The following is an 18,289-nucleotide window of genomic DNA, read 5'->3' as shown; positions in this document are numbered from 1 at the left end:
TATTGGTATTTGGTAATAATGTATTAATAGGTACGGTGTAAAAAAATTAACTCAATCCGCCGTTCTTTCAATATCAAATAAGTGGTTAACCTTATATACACATATACTTTTTCACACGGAATTTTGTAGCTAATTGTTCTTTGCACACGGATATCCGTGTGAAAAGGTTTTAGTTTTTACACAGACATCAGTTACTGTTGTTTATTCACACGGATTTCTGTGTGTAGTCTCCTTTTTCACACGGAATTCTGTAGCTCATTGTTCTTTTCACACGGATATCTGTGTCAACATTTTCACACGGAAATCGGTGTGTATTACTCATTTCACACAGAAATCTGTATCAAATACTTTCTGTATCAAATACTTATTATAACGGAAATCTGTCCCTCCGTAATTTACATAACAAACAAAATTAATGATACCGAAATAAACTAATTTTGGATTTTTACACACAAATCAGTGTGAATTGATCTGCACACAGATATCCGTGTAAAAATATTTTATCATTTACACAGACATCTGTTACTATTGTTTATTCACACGGATTTCCGTCGATATTGTTATTGTATAAATGACTGTAGGGCTCAATTATGTTCTTTTCACACAGATATCTGTATCAAATACTTATCGTAACGGAAATCCGTCCCTCCATAATTCACATAACATAAAAAATTAATTATTTCGAAATAAACTAATTTATAATACGTACAAAAATCAGTGTGAATTGATTATCACACAGATATCCGTGTGGAAATGTTTTTGTTTTTACACAGATATCTGTGACTATTGTTTATGCACACGGATTTCCGTTGATATTGTTATTGTATAAATTATTGTGGGCCCGATTATGCTCATTTCACACGGATTTCTGTTAGTATTTCTATTTCACACGGATTTCTGTGGCTTTTAACTACAGTAAATCCGTGTGTATTGTTATTTTGCTAGTAGTGGTAGTCTTCCTTGCAGACTAAGAATTGGATTGCTTTACTTAATGAATTGATACACTGTTTCATTAAGCTACAAGTATTGGTTTATAGTTTGTGTCCATATTGAACTAATTTTGACATTAAGCTAATTATCAATTTACTTTATGTTAATGTGTGACAAGTCCATAATGATTCTAACAAAAGTTACAGAATGATTGAGGACTTCAATACAGTTTAGTGATACTGTCATTTGGATTCCCTAAACTAGCAAGTAATGACGTTGGGATTCAGCTTTTTTTTTCGCACAGGCCATTTGTAAAATTATTTGGACCTAATATCATCTACATTAAGTAAATAACAAATTGATTAAGCTTATTATAATAAATAGGAAATATATGAATTATCTACCTAGACACCTAATGGGTTTTGGTATGTCACTCATATGGTTAGGAATTCATTTTGATAAAGATAAATATCTAGTTAGTTGATATGATAAATTATAGCATCTTTCATAAATAACTCATTGGCTAGAATCAAGGATTCTTTTATGAGAAGACCTATCTAGCTTGTATATATAGGTGCTTGAAGTCCCTATTCACTGTGTGACAAAACATTCAGTCCTGCCCCATAGAGAGGAGTTAAACACATAGTTGAGTAGAAGATTTCTTGCGTGTGGCTGCTTGAAGTTTTGGAGCTTGGATTATTTGTGTTGAATAGCTGTGTTGCTGCTACTGCTTTTGAAGGAATGACTGTTGTGCATGAAGCAGGTGATGCATCTCCTCTTGTTGTATTCTAGTTCATATTGTATTGATCATTTGGTTGTGTTTATGCATTTTGTGAAACGATCTTGGTTTGCTCATTAAGTTAACAGCCATACCTGTTGTAAAACAAGGGGACCTTTTGGTCTAACCAAAACAGAAACTGTATTTGCAGGATCTGGATTTGACAAAACAGTAACCTGTATTTGCATTCATTTGAGATGAGATGAAGAAAATAACAATATAACCGAGGAACTGAAGTCTAAGAGTAATCTCTGTTTCTAAGATACAAAATTATACAGGTGGAGGTGGTAAGTCGAGCAAAAGCCAAAATCCAACGCAGTCATCCGATTCCAAGTCGCCTTGGATGGCAAGGAAATGTAAGCCTCCACAAGCCTTCTTTGCTTCTTCCCAAGCTTCGGCTTCCTTTGTTGTCACCGGACTTTTCTTATAGGTAGCGTAAATATACCGGCCAGAAATTCCGACAGAAAGAATCAAGCATGCCCGTGCAAAATCAACTTCAATCGCACAAACTTCCAACCCATTCATCCAAGCTGCAGAAAAATGTTATGAAGTTGTGTAAGGCACAATAAGGATGAAAGCAGATTCAAGCAAACAGGAATACTCCAAAATCTCCATTTATGATGCCAAGTAAAATGTTAATATAGCAACGTTGTATAGTGTGGTCTTTGAGAAAGGAGGTCACCAGGCCAGTGATTCCAGTATGGTTTTTAACCCTGATAACAATCCTTTTCATAAAGCATGATTGTAGTATGCAGTTAGTTATGCATGCCTCATCAAAAAGATAGCACAGTTCATCTGCTAGATTAGACTTGCACGGAGGACAATACACTCCAACAATTCATGAAAAATGTATTCGAGTCCTGGCTATCATTTATGGTCCAATTTCAGAATGTTAAAACCAACTGCGTAAGAGTATCATTTGCATTCTGAAGGGTCATATCACCAAATCTTTCAGGACTCAAATCAGTTTATCAATAGACTTTGAATAGCATTAGACAATTATGACTTTTACACCATGCTAGTACTTTTAAAATGTATCATAGGCTCCCATATGGAGCCAAGTTTCTCAAGACCACTCAGAAGTAGCCAAGCTGGTCATTCAAAGGCCCTTCTATGGGCATGTATCTTATCTTATGAACTGAATAATGATGAGAAGCAATGGTCATGATTTAGAAATATTAGAAGATTATATTCGAGAGAACTTGCACCTGCGAGTGGTTTAGCACGTGAAGAAGCAACAGCCAATCCAGGAATCAATGTCTCATCATCAATTTCAATCCCCAACAGATCCAAATCTAGACTTGCTCCAAACACAAGATTCGAGTCTAAGGATGAGATTTCCTTCTGGACAGCTGAATTCACGATTAGAATTAGTATGAGAACAAGAGATGTTTGAGAGAAATACTAAATCTGTAAGGACGGAGATAATGAGACATGTTATATATTTGTCAAAAATTCAACCAACATAGTCAGCAAATTCCTTACCTGAAAAGGGCAGTTGGACAAAGGCCCATTTCTCCCCAAAAAGATTTTCTGGAAGTTCCATAGGGAAAGGGTTATCTAGTGCAAGGAGAGGCTTAGAACCTTTCTGGAAACCAGGATGGCGTGTGTATACAGTCTCATAGCGTTCTTCCAACCATAAAAGCAGTGATAGGCACTGAGAAAAAGAAAAGTTTTAGCACAAGTAGACAAGGCAAGCCAGTTCTTCCAATAACTCAAAGCAGGCTTCATCACTATAATCATGTCCTATCTTTGAAAAACAGATGTAAGTTCTGCAACATTGTCATAGTATCTCCACAAAATGAATGATATGGACGGTTTGTTATGATATATAGTGTCTAGTCAGTGGTAACATTTGGCTCAGAAAAAGGAAAGAACGATTGTTAGTACTAATCTGTGCTTCAGGTCAAAAGGTATTCCTAAATCTCAACTACTTGGGTTCATTGAAAAGAACCCTTGTGTCCTGTTACCTAGAGGGAAACTGATCAATTTCAATAAGCCACAGCCAGTTTGGAAGTCATAACAATTTTCCCCTTACACAACTGAGCTAGAGTGATCGCAACATGTAAATGTAGTTCAAGTTGTCCAAAATACTTAAATTAGTACAAACAACTTTTCTTTCCAGTGACCATTTACACAACAAAAACCAATCAACCTCAAATTTTCATTTACATAGCTGGCTAAATGAATAGAAGCTTCATGTACAACTAACTCCTACAGATGAAAATGGTGTAGCTTTAATTAAATTCATCGAAACCTCGAGAATCTTATCTACTGGATTTCAGCATAAACCGAAAATCTTTAACTGCGACCTGATTGGGAAAATTGAGTAGACAATGATTTACTTCTAGTGTAGCAGATATGATTGAACAGTAGTCTGAAGTTTGGCATTAAAAACAGAGTTATAAGAAAATAAACAAAGCATACTCACCCTTTTACTGGGAATAGGCTTTATCCCAAGCTCGTTACACGCTTTAGTTATAATGGTCTGCATCTGTGACCTATATCATTGAACAAAACCAATCATACATGATTCCAAACATGCAAAAACTACAAACACATTTCTTTTTTATAGTGATTTGCATACCTGAAGTATCGGATTTTCTCGGGTAGAGGTACACCTAATTCATCACTAATGGCAACTATAGCTTCTTTCAAAGTAATGCTGTTGATGACATTGTTAGGGAAGTACTTTGTATGCTGTAAAGAAAGAGACTCATCACAAACTACAAGCTCCCACACTTTCTTGCCTCTGATATCCAAAATGGGCCTGGAGCAGAAGTCCAGCTCCCACTCCGTAATGCTCTCCGGGTCGGTTTCAGGGTCCAGATAGCTCAGTTCAGCTGTCGGGTCATCTTCGACTTCGCCGCTTTCGTCTATTTCTTGCGTTGAGACGGAGCTTTCCGACACGGAGTTTGATCGGAAATGGTGAAGCTTCGGTGGGTTGTTTGAAGGGTTGGAGGAGAAAGTAAAGGGGATTCTGATGGGTTTAGGGCGAGAGATGGGTTTGTGAGATTGAAGAGTTGGGGTTCTGATTCTGGTGGTGTTGAAGGTGAAGCTTGCCATGGAATGGAAGTAGTAGTAACTGATAAGAGTTTGCTAGGAAAGCTGTTATTTGCAGTTATATATCGACCACATATATCTATCTCTGTTGATGATACTTGGACCGGGACCGGCTCGTTACAAATTTACTAGTGCTTTGAAAGTGGTATGGAAGAAGAGAGATTCTCCTTACATTTTTCATTTCACTCTTACCGAAAATTCTTCTATGAAGCGGTTGTGCAAATAATTTAAAACTTAAATGTAATATGATCATTTACATTTCTTATCAACATTTCACCAAAACAATCAAAGAATACACGTGATGTTATCCAACGTTTTTGTTGGTGCAAATACACGGTGTACTCTTACTTGACAGTTTTACACCAATTCTCACTTCCTTCGGTCCAGCTCTGCACCCACTTCCGCCTCTAATGCCAACGCCACTTGATCATTGCTGCATCCTTTTTCAGCAAACAGAAAATTCCGTCACAACTCATCAAATTATTGAAAATTCCTCGTGAAATAAGTGATCAGATACAATTCTTTATTTTAAGGATTGTATTAATTTTGTATTTATAAAACATAAAAATGACATAATAGTCCATGAATTTTAATCAAAAATATTCGACTGCAGTTAATGGCTTGTTTACACGTAGCGAGCAATGACTGAGAAAAGTGGAAATAGGAAGGTTGGAGGAGAATGTTGCTAGCATTCCTCTTGCAACCCACTAACCTTATTTTTTATTCCTTCGATTGAGTTGAGTTGTCCTTTGTATTTAACTTATTTTTTCTTTGTTCTTTTTCACTTTTTGTTGAAAAATCCGAGTGTAAATTGTAATGAGTCCTACATCTCATTGGGACACATTCGCACAATTTATTATTACAGCATTTTTGTAGAGGCTCAATTAGCATATTACTTGACTGCAAACTCTTAAAGTAAAATCACTGGGCCTATCATCAGCAGTCCAGTCCATCCCAAACCGGGCCGGTTTGGTTTGACATTCACGGCGCTAAATTCCCTACATCTCCACCAAGAATGCCCTATCACAATCCGCCTCTCCCGAATTAATGGACACCGCCAGCCCCGACAGGAGGCTGTGACGACTGTGAGCTGTGAGTTTCCACTATCCAATTCCAATTCTGATTTCTCATTAAAAAAAAAAAAAAAAAAAAAAAGAATGAAGCTTGCAACTTGTTCATATTCGTCGTCACCAACCTCCGTTACTCTTGCCCGTCCCAGATTCTCATTCAATATATTTCAGCTCTCTTCTTCTTCTTCTTCTTCTTCTTCTTCAACCGCCGCCCGCCAACCACGACCCGCAATGGTTTCCGCTCGCAACTACGCCCACGCGCACTACCTTCCTCCTTGGTTCAGGTTCACTTTTCAATTCAACTCTCTTTGTATTTTCGAAACTAATCCCTATTCTATTTGTATTGTGGAAGATGATGTGTTGGTTCTGGTTTGGTTTTGCAGTGTGGCTCCTATGATGGAATGGACTGATGTTCACTACAGGACTATGGCCCGCCTCATATCCAAGCACGCCTGGCTCTACACTGAGATGCTCGCTGCCGAAACCATTGTCTATCAGAAGGACAATCTGGTACAACAATGCTCTCTTTCCACTTCTTTCAATCTCTGCTTTCTCTATTCAACTTCATTTTTTTTTCGAATAGATTTGTTTATGCATCTGTGCTAGGCTTGTGTTTCGACCAGGATTCCATTTTCGAGCCTCAAATGAAAACAATTTATTGTATACATGTATGCTATGCTTTTCCTCGTTTCCTTCTTGTATTTTTATCTTCATTTTAGTAAATGCATTATGTTCTGAAGGTTATACAGACTAGAATGCAGATTAAAGTTCTGTTCCGGATTTATTTGAGTTATATCTGATTTGGTTGGAACAGAGACAACTGATGGAATGGTCTGTTTTTTTTTTTTTTTTAATTGCTCAGGACAGATTCTTGTACTTTCCTCCAGAACAGCATCCTATTGTTCTACAAATCGGTGGCAGTAACTTAGAAAACCTGGCAAAAGCTACTCAACTTGCTAATATTTACAAATATGATGAGATCAATTTTAAGTGAGCACTCTTGCTATATTCTATCTTTTTGTTCACTATCATTTGTTTAATTTCATACAAATATGACTTCGCTGACTCTCGATGTTTAATCAGTTGTGGATGTCCCAGTCCAAGAGTAGCTGGACATGGGTGCTTCGGTGCTCGTCTTATGCTGGATCCAAAGGTTTGATAAGTTTTGCTTATTGCATTGTTAATTGCAATAAAAGAAAAACACCATAGTGTTGTCTTTGTAGTGTGCTCTGATAAAGACGTTTGTTCTTTACAAGGAAAGTTTGTTGCCGAGGCTATGTCAGTGATTGCTGCAAACACAGATGTCCCTGTCAGCGTTAAGTGTCGAATTGGTGTTGATGATCACGATTCATATAATGAGCTCTGTAAGGTTCTTTTTCGCTGAATGTTGTTTATATTGTCAAGTCTCAACAATTTAGCCTAATTAATCATTACTTTCTCTCTTTATTCCTATAAATAGTATGTGAAAAAATAAAAAAATATTACATATATTTGTCATGTTATATATATATATATATATATATAGAGTGTGTGTGTATCGGAGCAACTTCTAAAGTAAGATCCCTCTTGATTGGAGTGGTCCACATGTGAGATTCCATGCAAGGATCATCTTGACTAACAATAAACCAAATCAGAAGCCTCTCCTTATGGGAAACAGTGTTCATTAGATATATGTGAGCTCTTACGAACATAGAGTAAAGAAGTTGTAGCTTTGTGGTGAAAGTTAACAGGGACAACAGATTGCAATTTTTCTTTTCTTTTCTTTAAAAGATCAAATAAACTTTGTTGATTACGCATCACCAACAGATTGCAATGTTTTCTTGCCCAGTCTTTGCACCCTTAATTGTTATGTATGCGTGTGTTGTCAATAAACATAGCTAATTTATCTTTTGGTTAAGCCTGAGCACTTATAACCATGTAAATCTCACTGTGTATTGTTTCCAAAAGGTGCCTCCAGCTGTGAGGCCAAAACCTTTGTGCAACCAGCTTTTGAACCATTGTTGCTTTTCTGAATGTAAAAGCACTTAACTATTTTTAATTTTGTTGCTGGAGTTGCATCCTCACTCTGTTGCCCCACCCTCATCTCCTTTTCAGGTGATTTTATTTATAAAGTTTCTTCTCAATCACCAACTAGGCACTTCATTATACATTCTCGGAAGGCCATGCTGAATGGAATCAGCCCAGCTGAAAATCGAAGTATTCCACCTCTTAAGTATGTGTTGTATACATTCATTTATTGTGAACTCACATGCAAATTAACTGATGTGTGGTTATTATTATTATTATGTTCCTGGTATGCTGAACTTAATACAGCTGTCCTAGCCTGACCAAAAGAAACTACAGCTATCTTTAGAATGCTTAAATACATAAATATGTGTACGTCACCCTTTGCATTTACATTATTTGCAGATACGAGTACTTTTATGGCCTCTTGCGTGACTTTCCGGACTTAAGATTTACCATAAATGGTGGAATAAACACTATTGATGAGGTAAACGATATCAAATTAACTTTTTTTACTTTTTTATTTTTTATATATTGTTCTTTTATATAAGGATTTCCCACGATTTCAGTAGTAAATAACATCAGTTGGAACTTGGACTGTTGTCTCTGTGTTTACATTTCCTTATTGTTGAGAAAGGTTATTCAAAATTTGCATTTTCTCTACCTTTTTCTCTACTGTCATGATATAGTACAACATTTTCTAAAGTTACTATTCTGATGCTTATTGTCATTTTACATGTTATCATTATTAGGGAGTATATATTGGTAGTGATTTTATACGCAACTTGATTTTGTTAATGTTTTTCTTTTAGTGAAAGGAATCGTAATATGGATTCCATTCACCCTTTTCTCATGTCCTTTCCTTTGTTTTCAAATTTTAGGTCAATGCAGCTAGGAAAGCAGGAGCTCATGGTGTAATGGTTGGACGGGCTGCATTTAATAAGTAGGTGATATTCATGATTTGGATCGTTCTGTTTTTTCAGTACACTTTATTATTTGTTAATGTTGGTTATGTTTGATTGAAGCCTTGGATTTATTCTCTGGTGTTATGATCTGTTTTTGTTCATTTTTATGTTTGGGTCTATATGTAATTTTGCCTTTCGATGATATTTCAAAAAGTGTTCCTGTTTTCTATCCGTCAACGACATATTACAACTTAACAAACTTTGTGCATGCAAAACAAGGGAATAAGTACATTATGTTTACTGTATAACTTGAAAGTCTGAAATGTTGTTTGCTGATTGCCATGAAATATGAGAATGCAGAGTCTGCAGTTGGGGAGAATGAAACATCTTTTCTTGAGCTCTCCTGCTCTAAGAGTCCTATCCAAATGACAAAACTTATACTATTTTGTTTTTTTTCCCAAACTTGTCAAGCTCATAATTTCTTGCCTCACATGTAAGTCTGTCCACAACCCTTGAACTCAATGCGTGTCTTCTGGATCAATTGCAAAAATAGTGAAAAACTAAAGTTAGACTTTAATGAAGACTAACAACTTGGCTATAATAATCACTTCATATTGAATTTCCCCAAAACTTAATGAGTTTCGAAATTATATTTAATTGTAGTCCAGTGTAAAACTAAAATTGAACTGACAATTGTTGTACATTTTCAACAGCTCATGGAATACTTTGGGACATGTTGATACTGCTATTTATGGTGCACCAAGCAGTGGTGTAACACGGCGTCAGGTTCAGTTGCAAACTCTGCTGCAAGATGGTTGGCTGTTCAATTTCTGTTAAAATTTTGTCCTACAGCTCACTATATTTTTTTTTTCCACGTTTAGTTACTCAAGGAGTTTGAAGCTTATGGAGAGACTGTTTTGGGAAAATATGGACAAAAGCCCAATGTTCGAGATGTGGCCAAGGTTAGTACTAGCTAGTTGTTTAGTTCAATTCTTCTTTTCCCTTTATTTTTACACATGTACTATGAACTGTCATACTCATATTTTCATTTGGATTCAATCACATGGGTAAGGTTAGTACTAGCTAGTTGTTTAGTTCAATTCTGCTTTCCCATTTATTTTGACATATGTGCGATGAACTGTCATCCTCATATTTTCATTTGGATTCAGTTACGTGGGTTTCTTTGGTCTTGTCGTGTGTCTCACATCACAATATTATGATATCACCCTCATCTCTGGGGCTGCATTGCTTTGGTTCTTATGAGGGAAGGGCATTATATGTTTTATTTCAGATGTTGCTATTATACAAGTATGGTTTTTGGCTACAGTAGTAGCCACTATATGGGCGATTTATCACTATTGGTATTACGGAACTACCATGACTCAATCTAATTGCCTGGTTGAATGCTAGTTGTTACTTTTGGGTCTACCACTGGGGTTGTGGTTGTGGATTTGTTCAACCGTGAAAATAGCACCAAATATTTATGCTGTTGGGGCACTGGGCGACAAGCCTTAGAATACATATCTTAAGCTAGTCTTTTTTAAGACCCAAATTTTCTCCTACCACATGCAATTACATAACCTTTTTTGGTTTTGCTGCAGCCTTTGCTTAGCCTTTTCTATGCTCAGCCTGGGAACAGCCTTTGGAAACGCAAAGCTGATGCTGCTTTCATGCATTGCACGGTATAATTGTTATTATTATCCATCTCCAAACTAAAAATGATGTATAGTTGAGGAAATTATTTTTTGAGTACTTTGTCTTATTCTCTGATCTTCCAAGGACACCTATTTCTGACTGCTGTTGAACCTTGCAGACTATGAAATCATTTTTTGAGGAAACACTTGTAGCAATTCCAGACTTTGTCTTGGATGCACCTGTTGGAGCGCCACCATCTGGTAGTAATGATCCTTTTTCAAACATACATACTTTGTTGCCTCCACCATACGAATCAAGGGAACAAGAGCTACAATATGCTTAGTCTATCAAATCTTAATCTGTACTTTAGTGGTAATCTGTAGTGTCAGGTTGAAGCATATTCTTTATACTTTTGGAATGTAACCCATTGATCCGATGTAACAATATACTCAAATGTGTTGGTGCATAGTTACAGTTTTGTAAGGCAGTTTTGTCCATCTTGAAAACATTTCAGACGGTGACTAACAATTTGTCCACTACATCTATACTGAGAAGAACCTCCGCGATACTCTGTAATGTTTATGGGATGTTTTTGTTATAGGTAAAAATGGGATTTGATTTGAGCCCTTTGAATTTTATCACTTGTCCCTTGATTTTTCATCTGGATTGGTCTTCCGTATGATACCAAGCCTTAAACCTTTTCCGGTGGATCATAAACTTCTATGGGCCAATGGCCTCAACAACCATGACAGCCTCATTTCTAAGATCTGCAAACCTTCTCCAGTTGCTTGCCTATCACCACCCAGCGGAGCAGCTGAAGAGCCAAATGTGAAGGCGAATCATGACACCAAGAAAAAGAGCAGCAACGGGAGGGATTGTGATGTGTCTTACTTATTTACTGCGGGTGGATTCGGTTCGGTTTCAGTTAATTTTAATTGTCTTGACTTATGATTTAAATCACCAATTCATGTCCGGGTCGGGGGTTTCTGTATAGAGATAGAAATCAAATTGAGTGACCGAGGCTACTAATAGGTAAAAACAGTTGCGCTACTAATAGGAAAAAACAGTTGGGAACAATATTGGATTTCCGATCGAGTCCAGGCTAGGGTTTTGTTTTGTTGCGTCAATTAAGTATCTTTCTTTGACCAAGTTTTAGTTAGGGTTTTGAAAATAGGAGATGGATGGAGTCTAGTGAGGCAGGCACCATGGACGAAGAGGTTTTGAAGCTCAAAGAGAAGGTTTGCACTAGTACTAATGGTATTCTCTATATATTACTAGATATTCGATCCGCATTGCATTCTAACTGGTGCTTAATTGTCAGCTTTCTCAATGCGAACTCCAAAGGGAGCTGCTCCTGACAGAGAAAGAGAGCTGGATGGTCAACGAGAGACTTGTCATGCGGGAAAAAGAAGAAGCAGAAGAAAAGCTCAGAGTTTTTATAGAAGCGACTTCGAGTGCAAGATCTGAATTTGACAAAAAAAGAAAGACACTCAAGGAGGCCTTGGAGACCAAGAAGAAGAGCGTGCATCAGGTAAGATTTCTGTCACCCATTTGGCCTTAAGTTCAATTGTACGCTGATAAATGTATATATGACTGTCATGCTAGTTTAGTCACTCCCACCTCCAATTTCTGATACTAAATATGCTTCAACGTCTCAAGTTTTGAGTTTCTAGTTTGATGCTTTTTTTGGCAGTTAAATAAGGCAATCGATGAGTTTCTTGCTCGTCCTGATGTGAATTATATGGGAAAACGAACACCCGCCGTGGAGAAGTTTGATAGATTGATTGCCGAAATACGAAAGAAAAAAATGTGCTTACAAGCAGAGACAGATAAGGTGGACAAGCTACATTCAGAGATATTGGAGAAACGGGACAATTTATTTTCTTTTCTTAAGACTTGTGTGAAAAATTCAGAAATCACTGATGTAAAACCTGTGCTCCGACTCCACTATGATGCATATGTTGACACACTCAAGACTGACGATGATGATTGTGAAATGTTAAGAAAGTATGTGCATTTTATTCTGCAACCGTTTGTCAGGCTTGACTTTAAATCTCCAATTTCCGCTGCAATGTCAAAATTCTTCAACTTCTTTCTAACAAAGAAGGAGTCCAATGGTTCTCGTATCTACAACGCAGATTCTACCAACAAAGATGCTGAGGTGATATATTTTGTGTTCTGAAATCAATATTTTGTGCACAATTACGCTATGTTAGTGTATCAATATTTGATTTTGAGGACATTCTTGAGTGTCTGCTGTTTCTCTCTTTCTCATAGTACATGTTTTTTGTTTTTATTAAGAATTGAGAAGTTGGTTTTTGAAAGTGGCATAGCAGATGTGCTTTTTCTTTTTACTGGTGAAGCATAAACATCCTGTAAGAGGAAGAGAGGATGACGAGTCTGAACATCTTGGCGAAGCTTCAATAGGAAAGAAGATTTGGGACTGTATCATAGCATAAAAAGAGGAGGACCTGTTTGGAGTATGTCGGCTCTAGATGGGAGACAAGACAGACAGAACATTGAGCACATTGAACTTCTCATAACATAAAAATTTAAGATTTTTAGTTGGTTATTAGCCGGATTGTGAATAGAAGTACTGCAGGGTGGAGGGATTGGTGTTGTTGGTTGGCCTTATGTTTCTTATGTATGCGGAATAAATTGAAGCATTGCATAAAATTTTGTATGTGAACTAGAGATTTGTTTCTTGGGAATTGTGGTTTTTCAGGGACTGGATTGAAGATGATGAATTTCTTGCTCGTGTCTGGGGTTTCAAATTACTATCTTGCTTTTCAGGTAATAATTGCCTGGAATTTTTGAAGTCTCCCTTGTAGACATAACTTATATCTTATTCTTATTGACGAGGGAGAGAGAATAACCAGAGCGTTTATATATATATGAAACCATAGAGTGTAGTTCAAAAAATGTCAAAAGGGCAGAAATAAAAGTCTAAGAACAATTTGAACATAGCAATGTCTTAGAAACATAAGAAACAACTGAAATCCTAAATGCATGTAAAAAAGAGTACACAAAACTCCGCTATTTGCATGGTTCCTAGTATAGTCAAGTTCCACTCACACCCAGCATGCTCCAAACAGGTCTTCATTACAAAGGTTCCTATCAAGACTTCTTCGAACCTCATCTTTTTCGCATTTTCTGTCCATTCTGTCCAGCAGGATGATCAAGCTTCACCAATAAAAATAAGAAAGTCAGCTATGCCACATTCAAGAACCAACTTCTCGTTCTTGAAAAAAAAACAAGATGCATGTGCAATGAGAAGGAGAGTAAAGACAGATTTTACAGACTCATGAACATGAACTTAATCCTTACAAATGATATTGCTACAATATATCACCTGAGCTTCTTTGACAAGAGAGACGCCGCTAGACTCCTTCGATTATTAGATAGACCAAGACCAGAATGCTTATTTGAATACATATCTTAAGCTAGTCTTAGAATACATATCTTAAGCCTTAGAATACATATCTTAGAATACATATCTTAAGCTAGTCTTTTTTAAGACCCAAATTTTCTCCTACCACATGCGATTACATAACCTTTTTTGTTTTGATGCAGCCTTTGCTTAGCCTTTTCTATGCTCAGCCTGGGAACAGCCTTTGGAAACGCAAAGCTGATGCTGGTTTCATGCATTGCACGGTATAATTGTTATTATTATCCATCTCCAAACTAAAAATGATGTATAGTTGAGGAAATTATTTTTTGAGTACTTGTCTTATTCTCTGATCTTCCAAGGACACCTATTTCTAACTGCTGTTGAACCTTGCAGACTATGAAATCATTTTTTGAGGAAACACTAATAGCAATTCCAGACTTTGTCTTGGATGCACCTGTTGGAGCGCCACCATCTGGTAGTAATGATCCTTTTGCAAATTAACATACATGCTTTGTTGCCTCCACCATACAATTCGAGGGAACAAGAGCTACAATATGCTTAGTCTATCAAATCTTAATCTGTACTTTAGTGGCAATCTGTAGTGTCAGGTTGAGGCATATTCTTTATACTTTTGGAATGTAACCTATTGATCCGATGTAACAGTATACTCAATTGTATTGGTGCATTGTCATAGTTACAGTTTTGTAAGGCAGTTTTTGTACATCTTGAAAACATTTCAGACGGTGACTAACAATTTGTCCACTACATCTATACCGAGAAGAACCTCTGCGACACTCTGTAATGCTTATGGGATGTTTTTGTTATAGGTAAAAATGGGATTTGATTTGAGCCCGTTGAATTTTCACTTGTCCCTTGATTTTTCATCTGGATTGGTCTTCCGTAGAATACCAAGCCTTAAACCTTTTCTGGTGGATCATAAACTTCTATATAGCCAATGGCCTCAACAACCATGACAGCCTCATATCTAACATCTGCAACTCTCTCCAGCTGCTTGCCTATCACCACCCAGCGGAGCAGCTAAGGAGCAAAATGTGAAGGCGAATCATGACACCAAGAAAAAGAGCAATGACGGGAGGACGGAGGTGATTGTGATTTGTTTGTCTTATTTATTTACTACAGACAGCTGGAATCGGTTCGATCTGTTCGGTTTGGATTTAGTTAATTTTAACTGTCTTGACTTTAATGATTTAATCACCAATTCACGTCCGGGCCAGGGGTTTCTGTATAGAGACATAAATCAGATTCAGTGACCGAGGCTACTAATACGCACGATCTCCTAATTTTCGTCACAGTTGGGAATAATATTTGATAGTCCAGGCTAGGGTTTCGTTTTGTTGCATCAATTAAGTATTTTTCTTACGAAGTTTTGGTTAGGGTTTTGAAAATGGTGGGAGGATGGAGTCAAGTGAGGCGGGCAACATCGACGAAGACGTCTTGAAGCTCAAAGAGGAGGTTATTACTAATGGTATTTTCTATATATTACTAGATATTCTGCATTGCATTCTAACTGGTGCTTAATTGTCAGCTTTCTCAATGCCGACTCGAAAGGGAGCGGCTCTTGAAAGAGAGAGAGATGGAGGATCAAGGAGAAACTTTGTCAAGCGGGGAATAGAAAAGGTAGAAGAAAAGCTCAGGGTTGAAATAGAAGCGACTTCGAGTGCAACATCTGAATTTGAAAAAGGAAAAGAAAAGATCAAGACACTCAAGGAGGCCTTGGAGACCAAGAAGAAGACTGTGCTGTGTGCATCAGGTAAGATTTCTGTCACCCATTTGGCCTTAAGTTCTGGTAAATGTATATATCATAGTTAGTAATTTTTCATATTATACACGAATGAAACGCGTACTTACGTTTTTTTTTTAAATACTTCCATATTTCGTATTTTTGAAAGGGACTCGTTAAATTTAGTCACTCCAACCTGCAATTTCTAATGCTAGATATGCTTGAACGTCTCAAGTTTCAAGTTTCTTGTTTTAAGCTTTTTTTGCAGCTAACGTAAGGTTATCGATGAGTTTCTTGCTAATACTAAAATGCGTTATATGGAAGCACAATTAGTCAATGCCAATGACGAGTATGATAGATTGATTGATGAATTTGAAAAGAAAACTGACAGCATACAAGCAGAGAGAGATAATCTGGCAAGCTAAATTCAGAGGAAGGTGAAAAATGAGACAATTTACTTGCTGTTCTTGAGACTTGTTGGAAAAATTCAAAAATCACTTATGATGTAAAATCTTTGTTGCAAGTCCACTATGATGCATATATTGACACACTCAGGAGTGACGATTATGATTGTGAATGGTTAAGCAAGTATATGCATTTTGCTCTACAACCGAAGCAAACTGAGACGTTTGCCGGGGTTGATTTTATATCTCCAATTTCTGTTGCAATGTCAAAATTCTTCAAACTTCTTTCTAAGAAAAAAGGAGTCCAATGGTGCTCGTATCTATGACGCAAGCTCTACCGACAAAGATGCTGAGGTGATATATTTTGTGTTCTGAAATCAATATCTTGTGCACAATTACGTACACTATATTAGTGTATTGTGGACATTCTAGAGTATCTGCTGTTTCTCTCTTTCTCACTGTACTTGTTTTTGTTATTTTTTTTTTCAAGAACTGAGCAGCTGGTTTTTGAAGGTGGCATAGGCGCATAGCTGACTTATGATGTGCTTTTTCTTTTTTCTAGTGAAGTATAAAAAATAATATATACAATTATTGAGCCACATTTTGTCAAAAGAAAATAATTTTTTTTATTTTTATTTTTTAAACACAGTAAGGCCCTTTCGACCCTCGTCAACCCTATTCGGAAGGCCGGCCCGGTCCACTCCTTTTGACCCATACTGGATCAGACTTAAGGGCATGTAACAGCTTACATATTGAATCCTCGACCATGCCCTAAATTTCGTTGACTTTGACTCGGCCTAGCTCGACCCTCCTAGAATTTATGGTAGAGCCAGCCCTGGCCTGGCCCATGATGAGTCCTACCTAAAACGACGTCATTTTGATGAAAAGAAAGAACGAGGAAAAACAAAAACACGTTACTTCATCTTTTTCTTTACTCCTCCCGCCGCATCAAAGCTCACCTTCGGCAAAAACGGCTTCCCAAAGACTTTTCCATATGTTTTGAAATAGAACGCTCTAGTTTTGAACGGCGAGACAATTTTTGGTCGCCTCACATAGGAGCTCGCCTCGAGCACGCATCAGCATCTCCTTTGAAAACAGAGGGCATCAACTTATCTAATAATCTTTTCCATAGCTTATCAATCAAACGCTATAATTCTATCAGCTGTATTATGTACCGTAGATTTTTATATTCATCATGCTCAACTTGCATCCTGTCAAACATCTCTTTTAGTTGCAAACAAAAATCAAGCCACAAGCTTCAAAGTTTAGGCTTAAAAATGCTGGTTTTCATTTCAAACACACTTAAACATATACATATGTTTAAAGAATCTCTGAAGCTAATTAGCATGAGAGATTGCTGCTAGAGTGACTAAAGTAGAACACAAACAATTTTCATATATCAACATATCATACATTGAAACTGGGAATAGACCATGCTACAGTCTGCAACAAGGATAAGTCTTAAAAAGGAATCCATAATGCAGCGAATGCTCTCCCATGTGCAGTAGCAAATGCGAAATCTCCATATCCAATCGTAGTCATGGTCATAACGGTCAGGTGAAATATGTCAAGAATGATCCGTGCAGAGGTATGAGTATGAAACTGTCTACAAAGTCGCTCCCTCTCAAAATAATAAATGGCTGCCATCCGTGAAAGTATAAGCACTAAAATCGTGCTAGCAACTGAAGGCATCATATAGGAGCGTCTCCTATGGCGACTTTGCACACCAGAAAGATACCTCTGATACAACCAATCTGCCATCTGACCCACAAAATGGCTGTAGATAGACGGTATGATACATCCAAACATACCCAACATATCACAGAAAAGTAGAGTACCGCTCCACTTAGGAGCAATATCCCCAAAACCCATAGTGAATAGCGTAACGGAAGTAATATAAAGTGCGTCAATGAAGGTACCATCTGTGACATCGAAATATGATATAACCCGAAAAGCAAGTAGAACAAGAAATGCCATGTAGAGCAACATATAGACCAACGACATGCAAGGTAGAGTGTCAATGCCAGTAACCTGAGTCTGAGTACGTCCAAGGGTAAGTCTTACGTTGGTTTCAGACTTCCCCGCAAGCTTCAAGGCCTTATTCAGATCGTCGAGTTCCTTTTTGAATTCAGATGTTTGGATAGAATGTCTTCCCAAGTCAGCTACAACGCTCTTTTTTTTTTGTTCCATAAGTTTAGATTTGTCAGGCCACCACTGTTTCTCGTGCAATAGCTGCAGCAATTCCTCTTGACATTTAATAATCTGTCGCTATCATTGCATCAGTTACCAAGTACTGAAGCTTGATACTTATTACATATAATCTGATATAATCATAAGCCTTGTTATTTATAAGCTTCGAAACCTCTTC

At 37.2% G+C, this 18,289-nt stretch overlaps 3 protein-coding genes across 3 annotated transcripts; 2 read left to right on the top strand and 1 right to left on the bottom strand.

The window, feature by feature from the left end:
• Positions 1-1,867: 1,867 nt before the first annotated feature.
• LOC112173682 (protein TAB2 homolog, chloroplastic) lies at positions 1,868-4,819 on the bottom strand. Its single transcript, XM_024311368.2, has 5 exons — positions 4,296-4,819; positions 4,140-4,209; positions 3,194-3,365; positions 2,917-3,060; positions 1,868-2,238 (listed from the first exon to the last, which is right to left on the bottom strand). Exons 1-5 carry the CDS (start codon positions 4,772-4,774, stop codon positions 1,979-1,981), a joined length of 1,125 nt encoding a protein of 374 aa, XP_024167136.1. The 5' UTR covers positions 4,775-4,819; the 3' UTR covers positions 1,868-1,978.
• A 978-nt stretch (positions 4,820-5,797) lies between these two features.
• Positions 5,798-10,898, top strand: LOC112182947 (tRNA-dihydrouridine(20/20a) synthase). Its single transcript, XM_024321515.2, has 12 exons — positions 5,798-6,125; positions 6,225-6,351; positions 6,704-6,831; positions 6,925-6,994; positions 7,103-7,205; positions 7,936-8,053; positions 8,251-8,332; positions 8,727-8,788; positions 9,464-9,536; positions 9,632-9,712; positions 10,352-10,432; positions 10,564-10,898. The coding sequence occupies exons 1-12, from the start codon at positions 5,929-5,931 to the stop codon at positions 10,726-10,728; spliced, it is 1,287 nt and encodes a 428-aa protein (XP_024177283.1). The 5' UTR covers positions 5,798-5,928; the 3' UTR covers positions 10,729-10,898.
• Positions 10,899-11,138: 240 nt separating this feature from the next.
• Positions 11,139-14,243, top strand: LOC112182948. Its single transcript, XM_040513091.1, has 6 exons — positions 11,139-11,623; positions 11,707-11,916; positions 12,079-12,546; positions 12,749-13,178; positions 13,959-14,039; positions 14,170-14,243. Exons 1-4 carry the CDS (start codon positions 11,567-11,569, stop codon positions 12,842-12,844), a joined length of 831 nt encoding a protein of 276 aa, XP_040369025.1. The 5' UTR covers positions 11,139-11,566; the 3' UTR covers positions 12,845-13,178; positions 13,959-14,039; positions 14,170-14,243.
• The last annotated feature ends 4,046 nt before the right edge of the window (positions 14,244-18,289 follow it).

The sequence above is a fragment of the Rosa chinensis genome, chromosome 1 (assembly GCF_002994745.2).
Source record: "Rosa chinensis cultivar Old Blush chromosome 1, RchiOBHm-V2, whole genome shotgun sequence".
Taxonomy (NCBI): domain Eukaryota; kingdom Viridiplantae; phylum Streptophyta; class Magnoliopsida; order Rosales; family Rosaceae; genus Rosa; species Rosa chinensis.
Note: the sequence above shows the minus strand (reverse complement) of the source record. Positions and strands in the feature narration are given on the sequence as shown.